Source organism: Sminthopsis crassicaudata, chromosome 5, assembly GCF_048593235.1.
Source record: "Sminthopsis crassicaudata isolate SCR6 chromosome 5, ASM4859323v1, whole genome shotgun sequence".
Classification (NCBI taxonomy): domain Eukaryota; kingdom Metazoa; phylum Chordata; class Mammalia; order Dasyuromorphia; family Dasyuridae; genus Sminthopsis; species Sminthopsis crassicaudata.
The window spans coordinates 257260207-257286087 of NC_133621.1; the positions used below are offsets into that span (position 1 = coordinate 257260207).

At 34.2% G+C, this 25881-nt stretch overlaps 1 protein-coding gene across 9 annotated transcripts in view; it reads right to left on the bottom strand.

Annotated features, from left to right (window-relative positions):
- The window catches only part of PPFIA2 (PTPRF interacting protein alpha 2), a 664129-nt gene that overhangs the window by 372144 nt on the left and 266104 nt on the right, over positions 1 to 25881 (bottom strand). For 3 of the 9 annotated variants that reach the window (XM_074270874.1, XM_074270875.1, XM_074270873.1), the window contains exon 1: positions 5947 to 13042. The exons of the other annotated variants lie outside the window; for them this stretch is intronic. In XM_074270874.1, coding sequence (XP_074126975.1) covers positions 5947 to 6108 — 162 coding nt within the window. In that variant the 5' untranslated portion in view covers positions 6109 to 13042. Of the gene's footprint in view, positions 1 to 5946; positions 13043 to 25881 lie in introns of those variants that run through there. 9 annotated transcript variants of the gene reach the window in all.

Below are 25881 nucleotides of genomic sequence, written 5' to 3' on the forward strand. Positions count from 1 at the left end.
CTATAATTGTTTACCCAAGGTAAAGGAAATATCTTCAACAACCAAACCACAGAGAACAAAATGAAACAGCTTAATCCCTGGAATTGTACCTGAGGGAAGGAAATCTGATAGAGGAAGTTCTTTGTCAGAGAAGCAATTCCCTATTAATGTACTTTCAATGGCAAATGAGGAAAGAGGGAATTCTACAATAAGAGATGACTGCTGCTGGACAAGAAGAGAATTTTCCCCATACCAGTTGTATGTTCCGGGCTTCCCGGCTTAAATTATGACTTTTGTTAGCAAAGTAAGTATTAGAGTTAGATCTTCAGGCTATTTTACCAAGGTCTAAGTAGTCAATAATGTAGACAACTGCCTCCGCCAAATATTTACTTGTGTACTTATTAATTTAAGGTAGACTATAAACTTCTTGAGAGCAATAACTTTTTATTTTTGTCTTCTTTGGACTTGGATTTCCTCATCTGTAAAATATAGAAACTGGTGGAGGTTAATACACTTTTTTCTGTATATATTATGGACCTCTTTGATAGTCTAATCAAATCTATGGACCTCGTATTAAAATAATCTTTTTTAAAAAAATATGTAAAATAAAATATGTAGGACTGAAAAAATCTCATCTTGAAATATATTCATTTATATACTTATAACATGTATATATATGTATATAAAATTTATATAGAAAATTATAGTTTTATACACATGTAAATGATATATAAATACTAGATAGCTATTATTGTTATTACTATCAATATTACCTATGAGGATAACTTCCCTTGGACTACATCCCATTAGAATCATTGTACCTACCTATCTACCCACCCTACATAGTTATCTTGTATAAATTAGTCACAAGTAGATAATATTGTTTGCTGAATAGAGAGTTGGCTACAATAATCTGGAGGTTTATCTCCTACCTTCAACACACAGTGTGACTCTATGATCCTCAGCAAGGTAATGACCTTTCAATACCTTCTATAAATTCTTTACAATTATTAGCTTCAGAGAATTTTCTGATCTTCACTGAGAACAGGAATTTCCCACTGAAAGTGTCCCACACCAATTAAATCACAAAATCAGACAAAAAAACAAACTGATCATAGAGGGAAACTGTTTTCCAGAATGTTTATTTCTCAAGGAATGCAGTGCTAAAATAGAGAGTTTTTCCATGTTTCTCCTAAACTTTGGTCAGAACAAGGGGAAATCAGTTCTAATCTAAGGTAAAGCAAGATGACTCCAAATATCACAGCTTCTCACCTCGATTCCATGGTTACATGTTGCTTTAATTACCTATTAAAATGCACATTAATAATGTTCATGATCTATAAGTGAGGGGAGAAGAAGGGAATTTTTAGAAATATCATCTATTAATAATCTGCATAGACTCTAGGGGAAAAATGTAAATCATAATAAAGTCCTTGGCTTTTCTTTTTAAAGAAACGTATCTACCACAAAGTTCAGAGTTCCTAAGTTATTCACATTATTGTTGTAAATTCTGAAAAGTTTAAAGATGAAGCCCAAAATCTTAATACTGAACAAACAAATCCCTTGTATCCTTTTTCCTGTGTATTTTTACACTAGTGGTATGTGCTAAGTGTTCATAAGATGCCATAAATGAACAGGTAAGGGGTGAGGATGGGGAGAGAAGTTGGTTAAATTGAACAATGAGAAAAGGGAATTACTAAGCAATGGACAACCCCACTGGAATACTTATCTTGTCAAAAAAAGTACAAGCAAAGCTATAGGAAGTAAAGTGAATTAGCTATATGAGGATTATAGGGCAAAAACTATAGTTAAAAGGGATGGGAATACACAAATAGGCTGAAATCTGTATCATAGGTAGGAATACTCATATCAATGAGGTCTGGGAATAATAAGCATGAGAGCATATAATTATATAGGAGAGAATATAATCACAGTCTAATAACAGATTTTTTGTATTTTAATCACTTGATTTTGAAATCAATGAATTAAATTATTAATTAAATAATTAAATCTATGAAAATAAGGCTCTTTTAATGCATTGATTTAGTGTAATGTTTTATTTTTCCCCTGGGGAAGATTCTTAGGTAGCTAAGATTATCTTCTTAGTACTATGATTTGAAGGGCTTTAGAAAATCATCAAGCAAAAAGGGCACTTTTTCACTGTTCTTTCATACTATTGGGAACTCACTAACTTAGAAGAATTGAGATGCTCATCAAACCAAGATGAAATGCAAATACCCCTGGGAATGGTAACACTCATTAATAGACCGCCCTTTTGCTATTAAGTTTACCAGATTATTACTCCACTACACTTTGAAAAAAACCTAACAAATCATGTTGCTGTTTGTTTATTTTTTCTCATTTTTTTCTTTTTAGATCTGATTTTTCTTATGCAGCATGATATATGTGGAATATGTTTAAGAGAACTGCATATGTTTAATCTATATTGAATTACTTGCTGTCTAGGGAAGGGGGGAAGGGGGGAGGGAGGGAGAAAAAATTTGTAACATAAGGTTTGCAAGAGTGAATGTTGAAAACTATTTGAAAAGCTTTTATTAAAGATAGTAAAGAATTACAGGAATGAAATACCTAAAATATAACTGCTAAATCATTAATTCATAGGCAGAAAATTGACAAAAAGTTATCCCTTCCACATCACAGGAGTTAGGGGCACAGAACCCTCTGCAATTTGGAAAAATCTACGTAAAAACTTTTGGCCCTTCCTTCATAACAGAGAGAAAGTCTGAAGTATTAAGGCAATAAAAGGCAAAATACATGGGCTTACACAATATTATATATGTATATGTACATATTATTTCTGTCATTTGCAGCTTTCACAAAACTCCCAGAAAATTCCTATTTAATTTTATGTTGACCCTCAATATATTAAAATCACAAAAAGAAAAGTGGCAATGTGAAAGGAATAACTGTACTTACTTTATCTTAATAACATTTGCTTTAGCTTTCCCCACTTTCTTTTTAGTTAAGAAAAATCTCCACAAATATGATTATGTAGAGGACATAATCTCTAAGGTGCTTTCTTGTTCTATGTGAAGATATAACCAGGTTTGAACAATGGGGATTTCCCCCACGACACAAATCCTGGGAAACACATTTCCTCCCCATGCAAAGACCAGTTTCCCATAATATCTGAGTCTTCCCTCATCCTGTGAAGAAGGACTCTGAAGCTTAAATTAATTTCATATTGCCACTGCTATCCCATTACTGTGGTTCACCTCTCTGAGGGCTTGTCTTCCCTGCAATCTACTCAGAGGCATACAACAAAATAGCCTAGAGGATGGGGGACAGATCACACATACACACACACACACACACACACACACACACACACACACACACACACACACAGTTGATCCAAGAATTACATTATGCTCTAACCTACCCCTTGCTTCCCAAAAAGTTTTTCCCCAAATGAAAAAAAAAATTCCAAGGTATAACTCTGCTCTAAAATTCTACATGGCATAACCAATTCATTTTTATAACCATTTTAATTGCTTTAGTTAGAAAAAAAATTGAGCATCAAAGCTCAATAACTTTTCCCCTTTAAATCTTTGATAAGCAATTCAGTGAAGACAACTCAAATCAGAGCTCATCAAAATGTACAATTCTAGGCTACCCTGAGGTGGAGAATATAAGGGTAGATATCTTTCTACTGTAATCACACATGTGTAAAATTATCAAGGTGGGTAATGTGCCTGAGAAATCACAAATGAATTAGAAACACTGACTCAAACTGAGGATAAAAACTGAACTTAATTTCTCTAAAAGCCTTTATGATAAGATGCTTGACTAAAAACAGAAACAATTTTTTAAAAGTTGTGTGATTTTAGTAAATTTCAATTCCTCACCTGCTCCATTTTAAACTTTCAAGTTTTACTGTTCTTTAGCTTAAAGAAAGTGCAATTTCATCAAAATAATACAAAGATAGTCTGAGCATTCAATCACAGAGAATTTAAAGCACACTTTTACTTTTACTAACCTACCTTGGCTGACTGCAAAAGATAACTTCTATGTTAGATTTGAATAATTTTTTTAGCTCAACATTTTTGAACAGAAAAAATGTCATTTTATATTTAATGAAATACTGTTTCAAAGATATCTTTAAATATAAGTGCTTGATTTATACCACTATAACAATATCATCTTCCTTATTACAGTATTCCAATTAAAGATTTTCTCTGGCAAGCCCACCACAGAGAAAAAAAAATGAAAGGAAGAAAATTATAGTTCTTTGTTTTCATCAGAAACAAAGCAGGGGATTCATCCAAGCATATACTTTCATGCAAAGAGCCTTCCTCTACCTTGGCCCACCCCTCAAGTACATAAACACTACAAAGCCAGTCTTTAATTTCAGACATAGTTGAGTTTCTTAGGATCATGCACCAATTTATATATATATATATATATATATACAGAACAGAGCAGAAGAACAAACATCTTGCCAAATTATATTTGAAATCTTTGAGATTTGTAATGAATCTGAAAAAAATTTGGAGTCCCTTTCTCCCCTCCCCCCCAAAATAAACCAACCCTGACACATAAGTCACAATGACAAGGCTGTATGATGACTGAGAACACAGAAACTTGAACTTGAGATGAGAGTAGAATCCCTAATGTGGTACACAGTACCTAAGATCATAAATGCAGGATATTGCCATCAGTGCTCATATCTCAAGGAGAGAAGCAAGAAGTGGTCCTTCTGAGGATAGGCAGCCCCAGGGCACCTGCCTTTCTGAATCATTGCCACGCTCTGCCCATCACCACAGGGACTAGCAAGAATACACTCCAACAGTACAGCCTTCCACTATCAGCAGACATCAGTGTAAAGCTAGCAAGCAGAGAAGGATTAAAAATAGTAGTATAAAAAGGGAAAGTGGAGGGGGGAAGCCATGGGGGTGGAGGGGCAAAGAATAATTATATCTAGGGCTCACAGTTTGTGAAGCTCAGTGGGAACAACAAAGGAGACATGTGCTTTTCCAGTCTTTATTTCACAACTTGAAATTCTCTTGTTAGCTCTGTGACTACAAGTTATGTTGTCTAGACTTTCATATTTTACTTCTTGTTGCCAACTAGTAAGCTAAACCAAATTAGGGTTTGGAGATTTTTATTAACCCTACAATGGACTATGGAGAGGAAAGGTGGAGAGGTGTTTATTTTTAATACTGATGTGTCTAAATTATAAAGAGAACCTTAGCTTGAAAATATCTAATTTTGGGAAGAAGAGAAAAGAGTGGAGATTTGTTCAGCTTTAATATAGGTTTCCCTTTTCACTAGATTGATGATTCCATTTATGCAAATACTTTTGAAATACCAGACAGTAGTTAACAGCTTCGCATTTCAGATTCATACAAATCACTTGAACCCTTTGATAACATAGCAAAACCTTTGGCTCAGGGAACATATACTTTACTGGAAAAAATGAAAATCTCAATAAACACATTATTAATATCACTCAGCCACTAATTGTAATTAATGTAAGATCAGGTGTTAAGCTACAGATGAGATAACCAGGGCATTTTCCAAGTCTAATAAACAGTTTACAAAGTTTTGCCAAATATTTTTTTTTCATTCTACTCAGTTTGAGATTTGTGAGAAAGTGCCTATCAAATACTCATCAGGGACAGCAACATGTCTATGGCTGACATAACAAAACAAATCATGTCTAATAAGCCTTTAAGGAAAACGATCTTGCAAATAAAGAAAAAAAAAACTCAACCTTGTTTTGATTTAGTAAAAGTCCTTTTGTCATTTCAGTACTCATTCAGGAAGAAACAGAATGCGGAAGGAAGTGAACTGTCTTGAATATGATCAATTTCAAATCCCCTTTTCTATAACTTCACACTGCAGTTTCCCATCCTTTGCTGCTTCCCTTTATTAAAAGTTTAAAAAAAAAAAAAAACTTCATTTGAACTTCTTAAGGACTGAAAACTAATAAAGCACACTTACTTGAAAAGTATAAAACCGGGTGCCATTAGGAGGATGCACTTTAGGGGAGCCAGGAGCGGTGTTCATATCCGAGAAAATCATTTCTGATCCCAGAGACAGTACAATCCACAAGAAGCTCCAGATGCAGAGGAGAGCACTAAGCATACAGATAAATCCTCTCATGCATTTAGGGACGCTATAATGTAAAATGAAATCTGCCCCATCCCTCCAGATATTCACAGTGAGAGCATTTTGAATCCCTCACTCCTACGTTTCAGAGCTCATCTGGAAGGTCACCAGGCAGTGACCTTAAGTACAACTAGTTCTGTGGAACACTCATGAAAAATAAATAAATAAACCGCAAAACCACTACATACACAGACATAAAATAAGGAGCATGGAAGGAAAGAAAGCTAGAACCAACGATAAATGTAGCTTTTCAGAATCTGGCAATGCTTTGGACCTGCCCATCTGTTCTCAGTGATAATCACCTCCCTCCACCACAGTCTAGCAGAGTGATTATGCTAAACATCCTGGTTAACCAATAACATACAGTTTCATTTCAGGCAAGCATGCATAGTGTATTACAGAGGACCTCTTCTGACTAGCCTGAAGCATGCTTCCTAGTATATATAAAACAGTGTATAACAACAAATGATTTGGATCCATTATATTCCTGGGCACGCCTTACTCTTTCTTCCATTGTTTCCTGTTCATTAATGGAAAGATTTTTGTATTATTTTTCCACTAAAGCTTTTAAAACAGATGTATTTAAATTAATTATTTATAGTACAAATTAAATGGATAGAAAACAGTAACATGTAGCAATTAAGTATCTAGGATGCTTTTCAATACAAATTGCACACATACACACACACACACAAACACACACACACAAAGAGAGAAAGAGCTTTGTCTTTATGAGCCCCATATGCCACAAACTTTTTATAAACTAAGATATTTCATTCTTTTCCTTTCCTACCTATTCATTCCTCTGTCACTTCCTGCCTATATGACTCTGTACAAGTCATTTCAGTTTTCTGAATCACAATATCTTGATTTGTAAAATCAGAAGCTTGACCTATATATTTTCTTTTCTATGCTTCTCTGCTCTAAAGCTATGACATTATGAATTATGACATTTATTCAATTTGCCTTTTTCTTTAAAAAATGTAGTGTAAAGATTCTTAATTATTATGTGGTATGCATGCATGCGTATTTGTATGTGTATGTGTTTGTGCATAATGCACCCCATCAGCAGTCTAATGAAGCCTATGATCACTTTCTCAGAATAAGGATTTTAAGTGCTAATATACTTAATTTAGTTAAGTAAACCCATCAATGATACTGCAATACAGTTATCAAAATATTTTTTGAAAGTTAAAGGACCCCAAATTAAGAATTCTTGATGCTAAGCTTTATATTCATTGTATTGCATTCATAATAACAAATAAATATGTTCTTGCAGAAATCAAGCCTCCTACAAGTTTAAAACTTTGTACCTTGGAGGGTCCATGATATCTCTGATGGGAATAGTCTCTCCACCAACACAAGTAACAACCCTACCATACCTCATTCTGTCCAAGTTCTATTCAGGTTTTCCCTTAAATCTTCCACAGATCCAAGACAAAAACTCTTGTTATTGTTGTTTGAAGAAATTTCTTAGGCACAAGAAAGCTTTCTTAAAATCCCAATATGTTACTTTCAGACAAATGTTCACACAGCAAGCAATGTTCCCAACACCCAAGTTAACCCACAGTGTATTCAGCCAGTAGGAAAACATTAAAGATCATATTCAAATCACTTGGCACCTTTTAGTGGCAAAAATAAATGTTCCATTTACACATTTCCAAGGTGGAGACTAAGAGAAGGCAAATTTGGGAGGGAGACAATGTTTGCTGCATGAGTTGAGAATCAAAGAATTTGAAGTAGTTGAGACTGTTCTGAATCTATCATAAGTTAAGTAATGTTACGCTCGGTTTTTTTTTTTTTTTAAATCTTTTTTTTAAAAAATTATCCACTAGAGCTTTACATTGGTGGGTACCAAAAAGAAAGTGCCTTCATTTGAAACTATAAAGTACTAGGAAACTATGAAAATGGGACCAATACTATATGACTGGGAAAGATAGAATAAGTCCAAGTTTTCTAAATTATGTCTTTCTTCTGAATAAAAAGTCACACCTGAAGAGAATTCTTCTCTCCTGTGAACAATAGTTGTTTGTCCTTTGGCAATTAAGTCACTAACTGATAATAAAGACACTTTTTAAGTGATCTCCTCCTTCCTTCATTCCTCTTCAGATTATATTGTCTTTACTTATTGGTGTAAATATTGATCTCCCATCAAAGGTTCAGGAGATCAGAGTTGTTTAAATCTCTTTATGAGTAGTTAGATGCAAGATTTGTGGTTTCTTTGGGAAATTAGAATGGACAGGGTGATATTCCTGAGCAGCCTCACACACTTACTAGCTGTGTGATCCTGTTCAATCTTAACCTTGTTTAACTCTGTTTTCTCAACTGTAAAACGAGTTGGAAAACAAAATGGAAAAAATATTCCAATATGTTTGCCAAGAAAATCCTAAAAGGGGTCACAGATAGTTAGATACAACTGAAACAACTGAACAATAACAAAAAATACCAATCACAGTGTGGTAACTACCATCATTAAAACAATGCAAAGCAACTATTACCCACTCAGCAAATCTCAGGGGACAGGGTAACTAGTGGATGGGACAGCTGAGTAGCACAGTGAATACAATGCCAACCCTGGAGTTCGCAAGACTCATCTTCCTGGATTTAAATCTGGATTCAGACACTTTGTAGCTGTCTGACTCTGAGCAAGTCATTTAAGTTTCTTTGCCTCAGTTTCCTCATCTGTAAAATCATCTGGAGAAGGAAATGTCAATCTAAACCTCTCTAGTATCCTGGCCAAGAAAACCCCAAATGGGGTCACAAAAAATTAAGTACAAGAGATACTAATTTCAGTTATTATCTTTGCCTAGGGCAGACACCAAGAACTGAAACAGAGCAATTAAAAATAGTAACAGAGGAATGTCAGACAAGTGCTAAGTACATTATTTAGTCCAACATCCTACTCAGCATGCACACAGTAGGTCATTATCATTTATTTTTTCTTTCTTTCTTTTTTATTATTATAGCTTTTTATTTACAAGATGTATGCATGGGTAATTTTTCAGCCCTAATAATTGGAAAATCTTCTATTCCAACTTTTCCTCTCCTTCCTCCCACCCCCTCTCCCAGATAACAGGTAGACCAATATATGCTAAATATGTTAAAGTACATGGTAAAGCCAATATATGTATACATATCCATATAGTTATTTTGCTGCACAAGAAGAATCAGACTTTGAAATGATATAAAATTAACCTGAGAAGGAAATAAAAAATGCAAGCATACAAAATAGAGGGATTGGAAATGTTATGTAGTAGTTCACACCCATTTCCCAGAATTCTTTTGCTGGGTGAGGCTATTCATTATTGAACAAATGGATCTGATTTGGTTCATCTCATTGTTGAAGAGAACCATGTCCATCAGAATTGATCACATCATATTGTTGTTGAAGTATATAATGATCTCCTGGTCCTGCTCATTTCACTCAGTATGATTTCTGAAATCTTCCTGCTGGTCATTTCTTACAGAACAATAATATTCCATAACATTCATACACCAAAATTTATTCAGCCATTCTCCAGTTGGTGGATATCCATTCAATTTCCAGTTTCTAGCCAGTACAAAAAGGGCTGCCACAAACATTTTTGCACATACAGGCCCCTTTCCCAATGTTAAGATCTCTTTGGGATGTAAACCCAGTTGTAACACTGCTGGATCAAAGGTTATGCACAGTTCGATAACTTTTTGAGCATAGTTCCAAATTGCTCTCCAGAATGGCTGGATATATTCACAATTGTACCAACAATGTATCAGTGTCCCAGTTTTCCCACATCCCTTCCAACATTCAGCATTATCTTTTCCTGTCATCCTAACCAACCTGGCAGATATGTAGTGGTATCTCAGAGTTGTCTTAATTTGCATTTCTCTGATCAATAATGACTTAGAGCATCTTTTCATATGGCTAGAAATAGTTTCAATTTCTTCATCTGAAAATTGTCTGTTCATATCCTTTGACCATTTATCAATTGGAAAATGGCTTGATTTCTTATTAGAGTCAATTCTCTATATATTTTGGAAATGAGGCCTTTATCAGAACCTTTGAGTGTAAAAATGTTTTCCCAGTTTATTGTTTCCCTTCTAATCTTGTCTACATTAGTTTTGTTTGTACAAAAGCGTTTTAATTTGATATAATCAAAATTTTCTATTTTGTGATCAATAATGATCTCTAGTTCTTCTTTGGCAACAAATTCCTTCCTCCTCCACAGAGGTAAACTATCCTATGTTCTTCTAATTTATTTATAATCTCATTCTTTATGCCTAGATCATCAACCCATTTTGACCTTATCTTGGTGTACGGTGTTAAGTGTGGGTCAATGCCTAGTTTCTGCCATACTAATTTCCAATTTTCCCAGCAGATTTTGTCGAACAATGAATTCTTATCCCAAAAGCTGGGGTCTTTGGGTTTGTCAAACACTAGATTATTCAAATTATTGATTATTTTGTCCTGTGAACCTTACCTATTCCCCAGATCAACTAGTTTATTTCTTAGCCAATACCAAATGGTTTTGGTGACCGTTGCTTTATAATATAGTTTTAGATGTGGTACTTCTAGGCTACCTTCATTTGATTTTTTTTTCCTTAGTTCCCTTTAAAGTTTTGACCTTTTGTTCTTCCAGATAAATTTTGTTGTTTTTTCTAGGTCATTAAAATAATTTGTTGGGAGTCTGATTGGTATAGCCCTAAATAAATAGATTAGTTTAAGTAGTATTGTCATCTTTATTATATTTGCTCAACCTATTCAAGAGCACTTAATAGTTTTTCAATTGGTTATATCTGACTTTATTTGTGTGGAAAGTGTTTTGTAGTTTTGCTCATATAGTTCCTGACTTTCTCTTGGAAGATAGATTCCCAAATATTTTATACTATTGGCTGTTATATTAAATGGAATTTCTCTATTTATGTATCTCTAACTTTTGGATTTTGTTAGTGATATATAAAAATGCTGATGATTTATTTGGGTTTATTTTGTATCCTGCAACTTTGCTAAAATTGTAGATTATTTCTAATAGATTTTTAGTAGAATCTCTGGGGTTCTCTAAGTATACCATCATATTATCAGCAAAGAGTGATAATTTGGTTTTCTCATCACCTACTCTAATTCCTTTAATCTCTTTCTCAACTCATTGCTGAAGCTGACATTTCTAATACAATATTGAATAGAAATGGTGAAAGTGAGTAACCTTGTTTTACTCCTAATCTTATTGGGAATGGTTCCAGTTTTTCCCCATTACATATGATGCTTATTGATGGTTTCAAATAGATGCTACTAACTATTTTAAGGAAAAGTCCATTTATTCCTATACTCTCAAGTGTTTTTAATAAGAATGGATGTTAGGTTTTTATCAAGTGCTTTTTTGGCATCTATTGAGATGATCACATGGTTTTTGTTAATTTGGTTATTTATATAGTCAATTATGCTAATATTTTTCCTAACATTGTATGAGCCCTGCATTCCTGATATAAGGTGATATACCTGGTCATGGTGTATTATCCTGGGGATTATTTTCTGTAATCTTTTTGCTAATATTTTATTTAAGATTTTAGCATCAATATTCATTAGGGAGATTGGTCTATAATTTTCTTTCTCTGTTTTCAACCTACCTGGATTAGAATCAGTACCATGATTGTGTCATAAAAAGAATTTGGTAGGAGTCCTTCATTCCCTATTTTTTCAAATAGTTTATATAACGTTGGAGTTAATTGTTCTTTAAATGTTTGGTAGAATTCACATGTAAATCCATCTTGTCCTGGGGATCTTTTCTTAGGGAGTTGATTAATAGTTTGTTCTATTTCTTTTTCTAAAATGGGAACTATTTAAGCAATTTCCTTTCTCCTCTGTTAATCTGGGAAGCCTATATCTTTGAAGGTACATCCATTTCACTTAGATTATCAAATTTATTGGCATAAAGTTGGGCAAAGTAACTCCTAATTATTGCTCTAATTTCTTCTTCATTGGTGGAAAGTTCTCCCTTTTCATTTTTAAGACTAACAATTTGATTTTCCTCTTTCCTTTTTCAAATCAGATTTACCAAAGGTTTATCTCTTTTGTTGGTTTTTCATAAAACCAATTCTTAGCTGTATTTATTAATTCAATAGTTTTTTTTTTTACATTCAATTTTATCAATTTCTTATTTTAATTTTAGAATTTCAAGTTTAGTATTTGATGATGGGTTTTAAATTTGCTCTTTTTCTAGCTTTTTAAGTTGCAAGCCCAATTCACTGATCTTCTCTTTCTCTATTTTATTCAGGTAAGCCTCTAAAGATAAAATATTTCCCCTTATTAGCACTTTGGCTGCATCCCACACATTTTGGTTTGTTGTCTCATGGTTGTCATTATCTTGGATGAAATTATTAATTGTGTCTATGATTTGCTGTTTCACCCATTCATTCTTTAGGATGAGCTTATTTAATTCCCAATTACTTTTTGGTCTATTTACCCCTAGCCTTTTGTTGAATGTAGTTTTTATTGCATCGTGATCTGAAAAGAATGCCTTTCTGCATTTGATTTTGAGATCTTTATGTCCTAATATGTATTTTTTGTATAGGTTCCATGAACTGCTGAGAAGAAAGTGTACTCTTTTCTGTCTTCATTCGGTTTTCTCCAAAGATCTATCATAATTAACTTTTCTAATATTCTCTTTATCTCTTTAACTTCTTTCTAATTTGTTTTATGGTTTGATTTATCTAATTCTGAGAGTGCAAAGTTGAGATCTTCCACTATTATAGTTTTGCTGTCTATTTCTTCTTGCAACTCTCTTAACTTCTCCTTTAGGAAGTTAGATGTGATACTACTTGGTGCATATATGTTTAGTATTGGTATTGCTTCATTGTTTATCCTTTAGCAAGATATAATTTCCTTCATTATCTCTTTTAATTAGATCAATTTTTGCTTTTACTTGACCTGAGAAAAGGATGGCTACCCCTGTTTTTTTTTTTTTTTTTTTTTTTTACTTCAACTGAAGAATAATATATTCTGCTTTAGTCTTTTACCTTTACTCTGTATGTATCATCCTGCTTTAAATGTGTTTCCTATAAACAACATATTGTAGGATTGTGACTTTTGATCCAATCTGCTATCTGCTTCTGCTTTATGGAAGAGTTCATCCTATTCACGTTTACGGTTAAAATTACTAATTCTGTATTTCCTGCTATCTTATTATCCCCACATTATCATTTCTTGAAGTGAAATTTACTAACCATATTTATGTATTCACATTTCATCGTTTCCCCAAGTCATCTATTTTTCTGACTCTTTTAATAGTCAACTTGGATTTAGTCGAATGTAATATCACCCAAAACTTGTGCATGATGGTTTTATTTGACCAAATTGTTAAATTGTATATCTATATCTATCTATCTATCTATCTATCTATCTATCTATCTATCTATCTATAATACATACACAAATTTTACCTTATTGATTTCAAAGTCTCCATGGCCACCTTTTGTCCCCATATGCTAACAACATATGCCAATATTTTAAGGACCAAAACCTTCAAAATGGAAATGTTTCTAAAGTATATTTTCTCAGCATTTAGAGAAAATGCTATTTTATCTGGTCCACTGTCAGTTGGTTATCATGACACAAGTAAACCATTTGGCTGAGCACACATGCACAAAATTAGCAGATAGAACATAGAACAGTTGAACTGGGGAGAGAAAGTTCTTTACCACAGAATAAAGAGCTCCTAATAGAGTGCTAGACTTGAAGGCAAAAATCTGGGTTCAAATCTCTGACACTTACCAATGATGCCATCACTGGCAACTTATTGAAGTTCTCTGGGCTCCAGTTTCCTTATCTCTGGAATGGGAATAAGGAAACTTTAAGCAAGATCATTGTGGGACCTAGATGACATATAATGTAATGCAAAGTACTCTGCAATTGCTATAAGTGGTGTGTGTGTATATACACATACACACAGTGTGGGTGTGAGCACAGTGGATAAAAATCCACTCTTACCGCTGACTCACATTGGTTGTATAAGCAAACTGTTTTACCCCACAGAAAAAATTATGGGTCTTGATAACAATTTTTTTTTTACTATAGATTTTTTTTTTGCTGAGGCATTTGGGGTTAAGTGACTTGCTCAGGGTCACAGAGCTAGGAAGTGTTAAGTGTGTGAGGTCAGATTTGAACTCTGGTCCTCTTGATTTAAGGGCTAATGCTCTATCCACATTGGAGAATCCATCTCATTATGGCTTTCTGCTTGTAAGACAGGAGTCTCTATCCCCCTCATTAATCCCAGAAGCGCAGCCTGTCATGATGAGCTTCCATTTATATTGATGGGAAACATATATTACAGAGAAATTCTTGAGGTTCCTAGCCATTGAAATTTCTTGAGCGGATGAAAAGAATGATAGACTAAAGTCAGAAAACCTGATTTCAAAGTCACTTATTAGTTATATGGCTATAAGTCGCAATCACCTTTAACTTCGCTTCCACATCTATAAAGGGCGATCGATAATTTCTGCATTATCCATCAAAGCACTATTTTCCCTTGTAAAGCACCACATAAATATGAACTTCCAAGATGAATAGAAAAAGAATGAGAGCATATGAGATATCATCTATGACACATTCAGAAGAAAAAAAAATAATAAGAACAATAATAGCTACTGGTACTTTTTTAAGATTTGCAGGGTGCTTTACAAACACAACATTTTATACACATAGTATCTTGGAAAATAGGTGTTGTCATTATCTTCATTTCACACATAAGAAAACTGAGGGAGACAGAAGTGAAAGAACTTGCCCAAGTTCACACAGATAATAAGTGTCTGAAACTGAATTAGGCCTCTCTCTCTCTCTCTCTCTCTCTCTCTCTCTCTCTCTCTCTCTCTCTCTCTCTCTCTCTCTCTCTCTCTCTCTCTCTTCCTCTTCTTCCCTATTTCATTATCTTATGATCTTTCTCTGCCTCCTATTTTGCATTCCTCCCTTGTCCTCTCTCTCTCTCTCTCTCTCTCTCTCTCTCTCTCTCTCTCTCTCTCTCTCTCTCTCTCTCTCTCTCTCTCTCGTCTCTCTCTCTTGTCTTCTCCTTTATCTCAAAACTTGATGCTGTATTGAAAAGGTCTTGAGTATCATTTGAATCCTGTCTTTACCTACTGAGTGATTTTAGGCAATTCAGGTAAATCAACTGAGCTGCAGGATCTGTATATGAAACATGTACAAGGTCTTATGAGTTTTAGGATAATCAAGTGAGACCATATATGCAAAGTGCTTTGTAAATCTTACAATGCCATTTATATTTTATTTTATTTCATTTCATTTTGGTGAATCAGAGCAATTAATTATATTAATTATATATAATTATAAAAATTATACAGGCCCAGTGGAGATATTGATGGATCAAAAGGTATGCAGTTTGATAGCCCTTTGGACATAGTTCCAAATTGCTCTCCAGAATGGTTGGACCAATTCACAACTCTACCAACAATGTATTAGTGTCCCAGTTTTCCCATATCCCTTCCAATATTTTTCATAATTTCCTGTTATCTTAGCCAATGTGAGAGGTGTGAGGTAGTTTTTCAAAATTATCTTCTATTTCCTTAACAGTGATTTAGAGCATTTTTTCATATGACTAGAAATGGCTTTAATTTCTTCATCTAAAAATTATCTCTTCATATCCTTTTTTAATGTACATTTTCAGCCTTAAACCACTCCTGGCATTTGCCTTCTCCTATGTATTCCTGAGCTGCTAAGTGACTGTGCACAAAGTCATACCACTGTGAAAGCTGGGTCCACTAAAAAATTAATGCCATCTAATTTCAACTTGGCCTTCAATAGTACACAATTTCTTTTCTTCTTTTTTCCTTGATCAATCAGGATGTTGAAAACTGGAATACTATCCATCAATATTTCCACTGGACCTATATCTCTAAGAGATCATAAAATAGAGAAAAGGATTCACATGGGCAAAAAATGTTTTTAACAACCCTTTTTGTAATGGCAAAGAACTAGGAACTGAGTAGATGCCCATCATTTGGAGAATGGCTAAATTTTCAATTTTCAGAAGTCTAAACTCTTCATGGACCCATTTTGGGGTTTTCTTGGCAAAGATATTGAAGTTGTTTGTCATTTTCTTCCCCAGCTCATTTTACAGATGAAGAAACTGAGGGAAACAAGTTTAAGTGGCTGGCTCAGGATTACACTACAGTTAGTCAATGTCTAAGGCCATATTTGATTTCAGGAAGATGAGTGTTCTTGACTCCAGACCTGATAGCTTACTTTATCCATTGTGCCATGTACAGATGTATCTAGATGTATCTAGAGAAAATGGAAGATATCAGGGGAAGAGACTTACTGTGTGCAGAATGGGAAAGACCTCCTTTCCTCCTCCTCAAATCCTCTTAGGATTTGAGCTAAGCATTTAAAGGAGACAAGACATGGAAGTAAAACAAGAGAGCACTTATTACCATCATCAGTGTTAACAATGAAAGTTTTTTACACTGATGAAATAATTGCTCTGGACTAAAAATGTTATTGTTGTGGTGGTGGTAGTGGTGATGGTTGTTATATGTACATATATGTATATATAATGTATATATGTATATATGTAGCATTCTCTAATTGATAAATGGTCAAAAGATATGAACAGGTAATTTTCAGATGAAGAAACTAAAGCCATTTCTATTTATATGAAAAAAAATGCTCTAAATCACTATTGATCAGAGAAATGCAAATTAAAACAACTATAAGGTACCACTACATACCTCTCATTCATCATCTTTTCCTGTCAAGAAAACCCCAAAATGGGGCCATGAAGAGTTGGACATGATTGAAAAAATAACTAAACTAACATGTTGTCTTTATCAATAGAATGTGTGCTCCTTGACTATAAGGATTATATGCTTGTCTTTCAGTCAAGAAAAAATGTGCTTATTACTTGCTAAGTGCATTTTTTATTGACTGAAGGACTGCAATAGCATTAGAGGGTTGCTTGCAGCAAAGGGAATTTATTTGACTTGCTCATGGACTCACTTGAATCCAGATCATACAGAATCCTAAGTTAAGTACTTCTGTAGTTACTAAGCTAAATTGTCTATTTTTTTTGCATGCTTGCAACTCTAAAATTCTCTCAATATGCATGTATAAATATTGTAATTCTGAGCATTTTCTGCTGTAAGCTATTTTCTATATCCTATACAGATTTCAGTTTGGCCAAAATATCTCTAGCATTCAGAGATTCTTATTTCAATATAACAATTTTTAAATCACCAAATCAAGGGAAATGCTTATTTTGATTTTTAAAAAGTCTCTTCAGCAAAGCTTCTAATGACAAGACTGAAATGGGAACAATATGTGAAAGAAAAAGTGTGTTTTATGATACTCTTTTAATTCAATAAAAATCTGTGATTTAAATCTTAACTAAAAGCATCTTTTCTGTTACTTTATATGTATATATGGGTAGAGAAGACAATGCACTACCTAGAGAATATATTTTCCTAAAAGAAATTAGAATGTTTAAAAATTGAATTCTCAATATATATAATTCACACACATATTCAATACTATATACATATGTACACACATGCATACATATGTACAGTACATAAACATATATAAATATACACATAGATATTTATTAATTTAAAAATATAGAGGCAGCTAAGTGGTACAGTGGAAAGAGTGCTGGGTCATATACCATAATTTATTCAGCCATTTTCCAATTGATGGGCATACATTCAGTTTCTAGTTTCTAGCTACTATGAAAAGGGTTGCCACAAACATTTTTGCATATGTGGCTCCCTTTCCCTCCTTTAAGATCTCTTTGGGATATAAGCCCAGTTAGTAACACTGGTGGATCATTGGATAACTTTTTGAGCATAGTTCCAAATTGCTCTCCAGAATGGTTGGATTCATTCACAGTTCCACCAACAATGTATCAGTGTCCCAGTTTTCCCACAACCTCCAACATTCATCATTATCTTTTCCTGTCATCTTAGCCAATCTGACAGAGGTGTAGTAGTATCTCAGAGTTGTCTTAATTTGCATTTATTTGATCAATAGTGATTTGGAGCACATTTTCATATGATTAGAAATAGTTTCAATTTCTTCATCTGAAAATTGTTCATATCCTTTGACCATTTATCAATTGTAGAATGGTTTGATTTCTTATAAATTAGTCAATTTTCTATATATTTTGGCAATGAGTCCTTTATCAGAACTTTTGAATGTAAAAATGTTTTGGGAAAATGTTATCCAAAGCACATATTAGAGCACTATTGTAACTATCAAAGGATATCATGTATATTAAACATATTGTACTGTTAAAGTGCTTTATAAATGTTTTGTTATCTTTGTCATTTTCTGCATTTGAAGGTAAAACAGGAGTTTTTACTCCTTTTTTAGTAAATAAAATCCCAATCAATATATAGGGAAGAGACATCTCTCAACAGTTAGGATTACAATTGAGTACTTCGACTTTTTAGGCAGGGCTGCTGTTGAAGCCTGTACTCTTGTCTGTTCCCATTCAATGAAAAACTGATACATCACTGTGGGTGGAATTTTAACAAGTGAAAAATTTAGGCCTTATTAGATATAGTACAGGAACAACTTGACCAAGGACACTTACAATCTTCTCTAAGTCCTTGGAATTTCCCTGTATTTGTTATAAAAAAGAAATCTGGAAAATGGAGGATGTTGACAAACTTGAGACAAGTAAATGAACAGATGGAAACTTTAGGAACTCTTCAGTCTGGACTTCCATCTCCTATTCAATTGCCTAGAGAATGGCCTCTTTGGGTTATAGATATTGTTTCTATTCTACCCTTCTAGATAAGGAGGATATGAAAATATTTGCCTTTTCAGTGCCCAACATTAATTTATCTGAGCCTTATAAAAGATATGAATGGACAGTTTTGCCACAGGGAATGAAAAATAGTCCTAATATGTGTTAAATGTATGTGGCTGCTGCTCTTACGTCAGTAAGAAAAACATTCCCAAAAGTTATGTTGTTACATTATATGGATGATATCTTGGAGTGTGCACCTGAGGAGCAAATGTTAGAAACATGTCTACAAATGACCATAGAAACACTAAGGTGTTACAAATTGCATATAGCTCCAGAAAAAATTCAATGACACACTTCTTTTCAATATTTAGGATATGAAGTATTTTCTAAGGAGCTTATAGTACAAAAACTTTAAGAACAGAAAAGTTGAAACCACTTTCAAAAATTGATAGGAGATATCCAATGGATGTGTCCAGTGTTAGGCTTAACTACCAATCAATTACAACCTTTATATGATATTTTAATGGAAGGCACTGCTTTAAACTCACCATGCCAGCTTACAAAAGAAGCTCAAGAGGCTTTGAGAGAAGTTTAACTGGCTTTATCTGATGTGTTTGAAAGATTTATTTAAATACCCTTGGAAATATAAGTTTTTGTTACAAAAGAGGCACCCACAGCAGTCCTTCATCAAGGATATAGTGATAGAGTGGGTGGCCCTCCAAGTACAACCAGACCAAAGTCTTACTCCTTACCCAGTGCTTGTGGCTAGAATTTTATTAAAGACCATTAAGCAAGTAGTATAATAATCTGGGATAAGACCTGACAAGATGCACAAATTAATCTATGCTGTGAAACTATCCCAGAGTGGCAAATTTTATTGACCATAGCTCCAAATTTTACACACATGTCTCCATTAAAGATAACCCCGCTATAACATAATTAGCAATGGATTTTTGAAGAAAAGGTTTTTAAGGTTCCTCTTAAAGGACCAATTATCTTTATAGATGTATCCAAATATAACATTTGTGCTGTGTACTCTTATGACAACTATAAAGAGAGTAGTTAGAACTCCTTTTCAGTCTATTCAGCAGAATGAATTGTATACAATCATTCTAGCTCTTACTTATTATCCAGGAGATTTAAATATAATATCTGGTTCAGCCTATTCAGTAAATGTGGTACAAAGAATTGCCACAGCCCAAATAAAATTTGTAGCTTCTAATATATATCAGCTCTTTAAGGAACTTCAATCGCAAGTAAGAAAGCATCAAAGTAAGATTTATATCTTGCATGTCCACTCACATAGTGGACTTCCAGGTCCTATTTTTAATGGAAATTCAAAGGTAAATCACCTTTTAACTATGTTAGCAATACTCCTTTATTTCAGGAAGCCCAAGACCCTCATTCTAAATATTATCAGGCTGCTTCAGCTTTACATTTGCAATTTGGGATGACAAAAGAGGAAGCTAGGATCATAGTAAAAGCCTGTACAGCTTGCCTTCCCTTCCATGCTCCTACGCTCCTTCCAGGGAAGAACTCTCATGGTTTGAGTCCCAATGAAATTTGGCAAATGGATGTGACCCATTATAAATCTTTTGGTTGCCTGTCTTTTATCCATGTTTTAGTAGACACCTTTTCAGGATTAACTTTTGCAATACCAGCAGCAAAAAAGACTGCCTGAGTGGTCACTGAATTCCTTATACAAGCTTTTGCAATTATGGGCGTGCCACAAGCAATAAAAACAGATAATGGACCTGCATATACTTCTAAACATTTTGCACACTTTTGTGCACAGTATCAGATTTTACACACCATTGGCATACTTTTTTATTTCTCAAGTGTAATATTCTTCTCTAAAATGTAATCTTCTCTTGTTGAGGTTTCCTTGGGGTCTCTGGAGGCAGCCTTAGTTTCAGTTCAGTAATCACCTCAAATGCAGCCAGCTATTAAAGTCCAAATCCTTTACTGTCTCCTTCAAAGTCTTATCTCCTTCACTTGGGGCTCAGCTAGTTTTCTGGAGGCCTTCCGAATCTTGGTTGCAGTGTTCTCCACAGGACAGCCTGCCACCACTTCTCTGTCTTCCTTAGTTCTGCCCGACTGCCTTCTCTGGATTCTGAATCTCCCGAACTGAATCCTGGTTGAAGCTCTTATCTTATATATGCTCTCTTAAAGGTGTGAATCTTGTAGAATTCTAGTAAGTACTAAGTACATTATCACTGTCTCTATCAATTCCATTGATTTTGCTCCTTGTTTCAAGTTCTGGTCCATAACCCTCAAGGACAGGCAATAGTAGAGAGGAGGAACAGAGACATCAAGACACTCCTCCAAAAACAAAAGGAAGGGGGAGCCATAGATAACCCTAGAGAATTTTAAAATTTAGCTCTTTGTACTATTAATTTTTAAATTTTTGATAAAGATGCACTGGCTCAGAAGGGCAGTGTCCAGTGCGAGTAGCTCCACTATCTTTATTTAATCACCAGGTGATGTGGAGAGATCCAGAAAGTGGTGAATAGAAGGGACTAGATAGGTTAACTGCTTGGGAGAGAGGGTTTGCTTGTATCTCTACAGATGGAGAAGGAATCAGATGGGTGCCAACGAGCTGTATTCTGTAAAGTATGGGCTAGCTCCTTAGAAGACCTCAGGGTCAGCCAGAGTTAGGATAAATCAAAGTCCTTGGTCTTTAGGGGGAGAAGTGAAGGAGGCAGGCAAGCTGCCATGCATCTTGCCAAAGATGTATCCTGGATTCTGGAGTCTCCAGCCTCTCTCCTCCTTGTCCTGCTGCCAAGTGCCTCTCACTTCTCTCCCTCCACCCTCCAATCCTTGCCTATGGTTATCTTACTACCAAACATTCAGCTAGTACCAATGGTGAGGAGAGCCATCATTCAAATATATGCTAATAGAGCCATTGTCTCACATCAAATAGGTAGCCTTAAGTGCTTTCTTATCTTATTCAGAGTTTCAGCCGCCCTCTACAGTATTCGCCTTGTCCATTGGAGAGAGAAGGAAACAAAGGAAAACATTCAAGAAACATCTGGTGGTTCCACATTTGAGTACATGTGTCACTGAAAAAGCATGGCTGTTTATCCAATGTGTATGACAATTGACTCATGAACATCAAAAATTGTCATTGAGACTGCTGAAGGACTTCAAAATCTGCAGGAATCATTGGATTCCCTAACACATGAAGTAATGGACAATAGATTGGGTTTGGACTATCTTTTGGCTGCTGAAGGAGGTGTACATTGTCAATCAAGAATATCAAAGGAATTAAATGAAAAGAAAATACAAAAGATGGTTGCTTAGCAGTACCAAATCTAAAACTATATTATAAAGCAGCAGTCATCAAAATCATTAGATACTGGCATTTAATTCCTTTAATATTCTTGATCTTTTATTCTTCCAGATGAATTTTGTTATTATTTTTTCTAGATCTATAAAATGATGTTTTGGCAGTTTGATTGGTATGGCACTAAACTAATTTAGGCAAAATTGTCATTTTTATTATATTGGCTTGGCCTAGCCATGAATTCACAATTGATATTTTTCCAATTGTTTAGATTTTATTTTATTTGTGTGAGAAGTGTTTTGTAATTGTATTAATATAATTCTTGGGTTTGTCTTGGCAAATAGACTCCCAGGTATTTTATTTTGTCTATAGTCTAATTTTAAATGGCATTTCTCTTTCTACCTCTTGCTGATGAGCTTTGTCAGTAATATATAGAAATGCTGATAATTTCTATGAATTTAATTTATATCCAGCAACTTTGCTGTAGTATCCAGACTAACTTTCTGAAGGATTATATGGAGAAGTGATAAAGGCAGGAGAGCCACTATGAGGATGGTCAATGATGGAGTCTGGAGTCTGTCTATTTCAAGTCCTCTCAGCCCTTAAATATCTTAGTACGATTACATCACTACAGCACAATAATAAAGGTCTATAGCAATAGATAAACCCTCAAATTCCAGGTTCTGGAATAAAAATTCATTATTTGACAAAATTTGCTGGAAAAACTAGACAGCATGCCAGAAACTCATCATTAACCTACATCTCACACTCCATCCCAAAATAAGGTAAAAAATGGATACATGGTTTGGGCATAAAGAATGATATTATAAACAAATTAGGAGAACAAGTGATAATTTACCTATCAGATCTTTGAAGAAGGAAGAAATTTATGACCAAAGAATTAGAGAATATTATAAAAGGTAAAATGAACAGCTTTGATTATATTAAATTTAAAAGGGTTTGCACAAAACCAACAGAAACAAGAATAAAGGGAAGTACAAAGCTGGGACAAAAATTTTACAGCAATTATTTCTGACAAAGATCTCATTTCTAAACTATATACAGAATTCTGTCAAATTTATAAGAATAAAAGTCATTCCCCAAATGATAAATGGTCAAATGATACAAACAATTTTCAGGTGACAAAATTAATTTATAGTTATATGAAAAAATGCTATAAATCACTACTGATTGGAGAAATGCAAATTAAAGCAACTCTGAGACACCACCTCATACCTCTCAGATTGGCTGAGATGATAGGAAAAGGTAATGATAAATGTTGGAGGGGATGAGGGAAAAAACTAAGCACTAAAGTGCTTAGTATTTGGCACTGCATGTACATTAGATATCTGATAAATGCCTGTTAAATCTTCTTTGGAAGAGTTCCAACTCATTAATGAATCTTTAGAATATGACACAAAAGTACTCCAGCTATGGCCATATCCCAACAGAATCCTGCAGGATTATTAGTTTCCTACCTCTAGATTCTATATCTCTATTAACATACCCAAGATTGCATTACTTCTTTTGGCACTTCACAGGATGCTGACTCATAATGAATTGTTTTCTAGCTATGCCCACCTACATTTTGCACATCTTCAAATTTTATACTTTTTAATTTTGGCCAGAATTTTGAGATGGCATAAAAAAAGTAAGTTGCTTGATAAGCTTATATATTTAAAAACAGTTTCTTACTGCCTATTTCAAAAGAAAAACATGTCCTGTTCCCAACTGCAAAGTACTACCATGAACCTAAAAGTCATTTTGTGAAATTTTCTTTCTTTTCACAGACTCTCATGCCATTTTCCCATCTTTGAATCTCTGGTTCTTATGGAGTTAGCAGAGATGAAAAATGTAGCTATGGTGTTCTACTCCCTTCATTACCCCATCCCCATCTCAATTTTTAAAAATTCAACAGATATTGTGCAATTGTTTTCCAATTGGAAATTTCTAGCCTCAAAATGGAAATTATTTTCTGATTTCCTCAGAACTAGAACCTTGCATTTCTTATATGCTCATAATATGTCATAATATTATTATAAGAGGCTTCTATGTCATATCATAAAGACTAGAAACATGGTGTACCCAGTAAAGTGCTAAACTTGGAGTTAGGAAAAGATGAGCTCAGATCTTCATCCCCCAGCTATATGACCATGGGCTAAACATATAACCTCTCTGGAAGTCAGCATTCACATATGTAAAGTCAGAATAACAAAAGACCTATGTATCTGACTTACCATGTTATAGGAATTTATTTTGCTTGATCATGCACATTTGTTACACAACGAATTTGTTTTTTTCTTTTCTCTCATTTTTTTCTTATTCGGATGAAAGGATACAAAAACTATCTTAATTTTAAAAAGAAAAGAAAAGTAGAGATTGTTACTGATATACTATGTTATATGGTTAATTTTATTTAGTATTTTTTCTATGTCATATGAGACCTTTCATAGAGTGGGAGTATTAGACTAATGTTTGCCACAAAAACAAAACACATAACTTTCAAAAATTAAAAAAGTAAGGTGATTTTCTTTTGTTTCAAGCAACATATGCAATTTTTCCTAAGAGTTGGGATGCTCATTTGAATCATTTCACATAAAATGGAACCAAATAGCTCCTGAGATTTATTTTTTAACAAAATAAACCAAATAAGTACGTAGAAACAAAGAAATTCAGGATCAAACTTTTGAAATATCATATAAAGGAATGTAAATAAAGTTAAAAAGTAAAAGCCAAATTGAAGCTAAAAATATTGAAGAAATATTCTGAAGCTTAGAATTGGTTCTTCATAGAATGTGTTTCTCAGAAAGCACTTGGTATTTTTTTTTTTTGTCTTTGAGATATATTGTGCCAAACCTTTCTAAAATAAATACACTATTCCATAGGAAATAGAGATGGAAATAAAGATGGAGATGGGGGAGAGAGTAAGGAAGTGAGAAAGCAAGAAAATAAGACAGAGTGAGAAACATATTGATTCTTAAGTATTTTATTTCATAATTCCATTTTTATAAAAACATTCTTAATAAACTCTTAGATTTTCTCCTTTGTTTTGAGGTCTTTCTCTTTTTCTGTCTCTCTCCAGGTGTTTGTTGCCATCTATCTGTTTCCTTCTTCATCTGTTTCCTTCTGTCTGTTAAAATACAAACCCTCTCTCCCAGGCAGTTAACCTATCTAATTTCCTTCTATTTACCACTTTCTAAATCTCTTCTCATCATCTGACAATTACATTGGAGTTGTTTGCACTGGACACTGCCCTTTTGGTTTAAAAGGCCTGTATTCTCCCCAAGTATAATCCATTTTTGCAATCTGATTGCCTTTTGGCTGACTGATCAGGTAATCCCTTTCTTCCATGTGATTGCTTTTCGGCTGATAGATCACATCAGAATCCTGACCTTCTAAAGGCTCTTTGGGTTTAACCTCAGCTGCCCCAAGTCTTTTTTTGTCTGGGGCCCCTCATCCCATTTCCCTGAATTAGTCTATGCTCTGATGCCCAATGGAGTCCTCTGTTGCATTTTGGACATGGGGTTTTAGGTCTTCTTTCACCCTGTCTTCTCACTCTATCTCCATATTTACACTCAGCTCTTAGATGTCCAATTTTTCCACATTGGAAACATCGATGAATTTCTCTAGAAGTCCTTTGCCAAGAGGGACCCTGTCTTTCCATGTTAATAATAGTCCAAGTGTAAAAAGCATTTGTTCCCACTGTAGCACAGCATCTTATGATCTCCTCTAAAGGAGCATCTTTGTCTA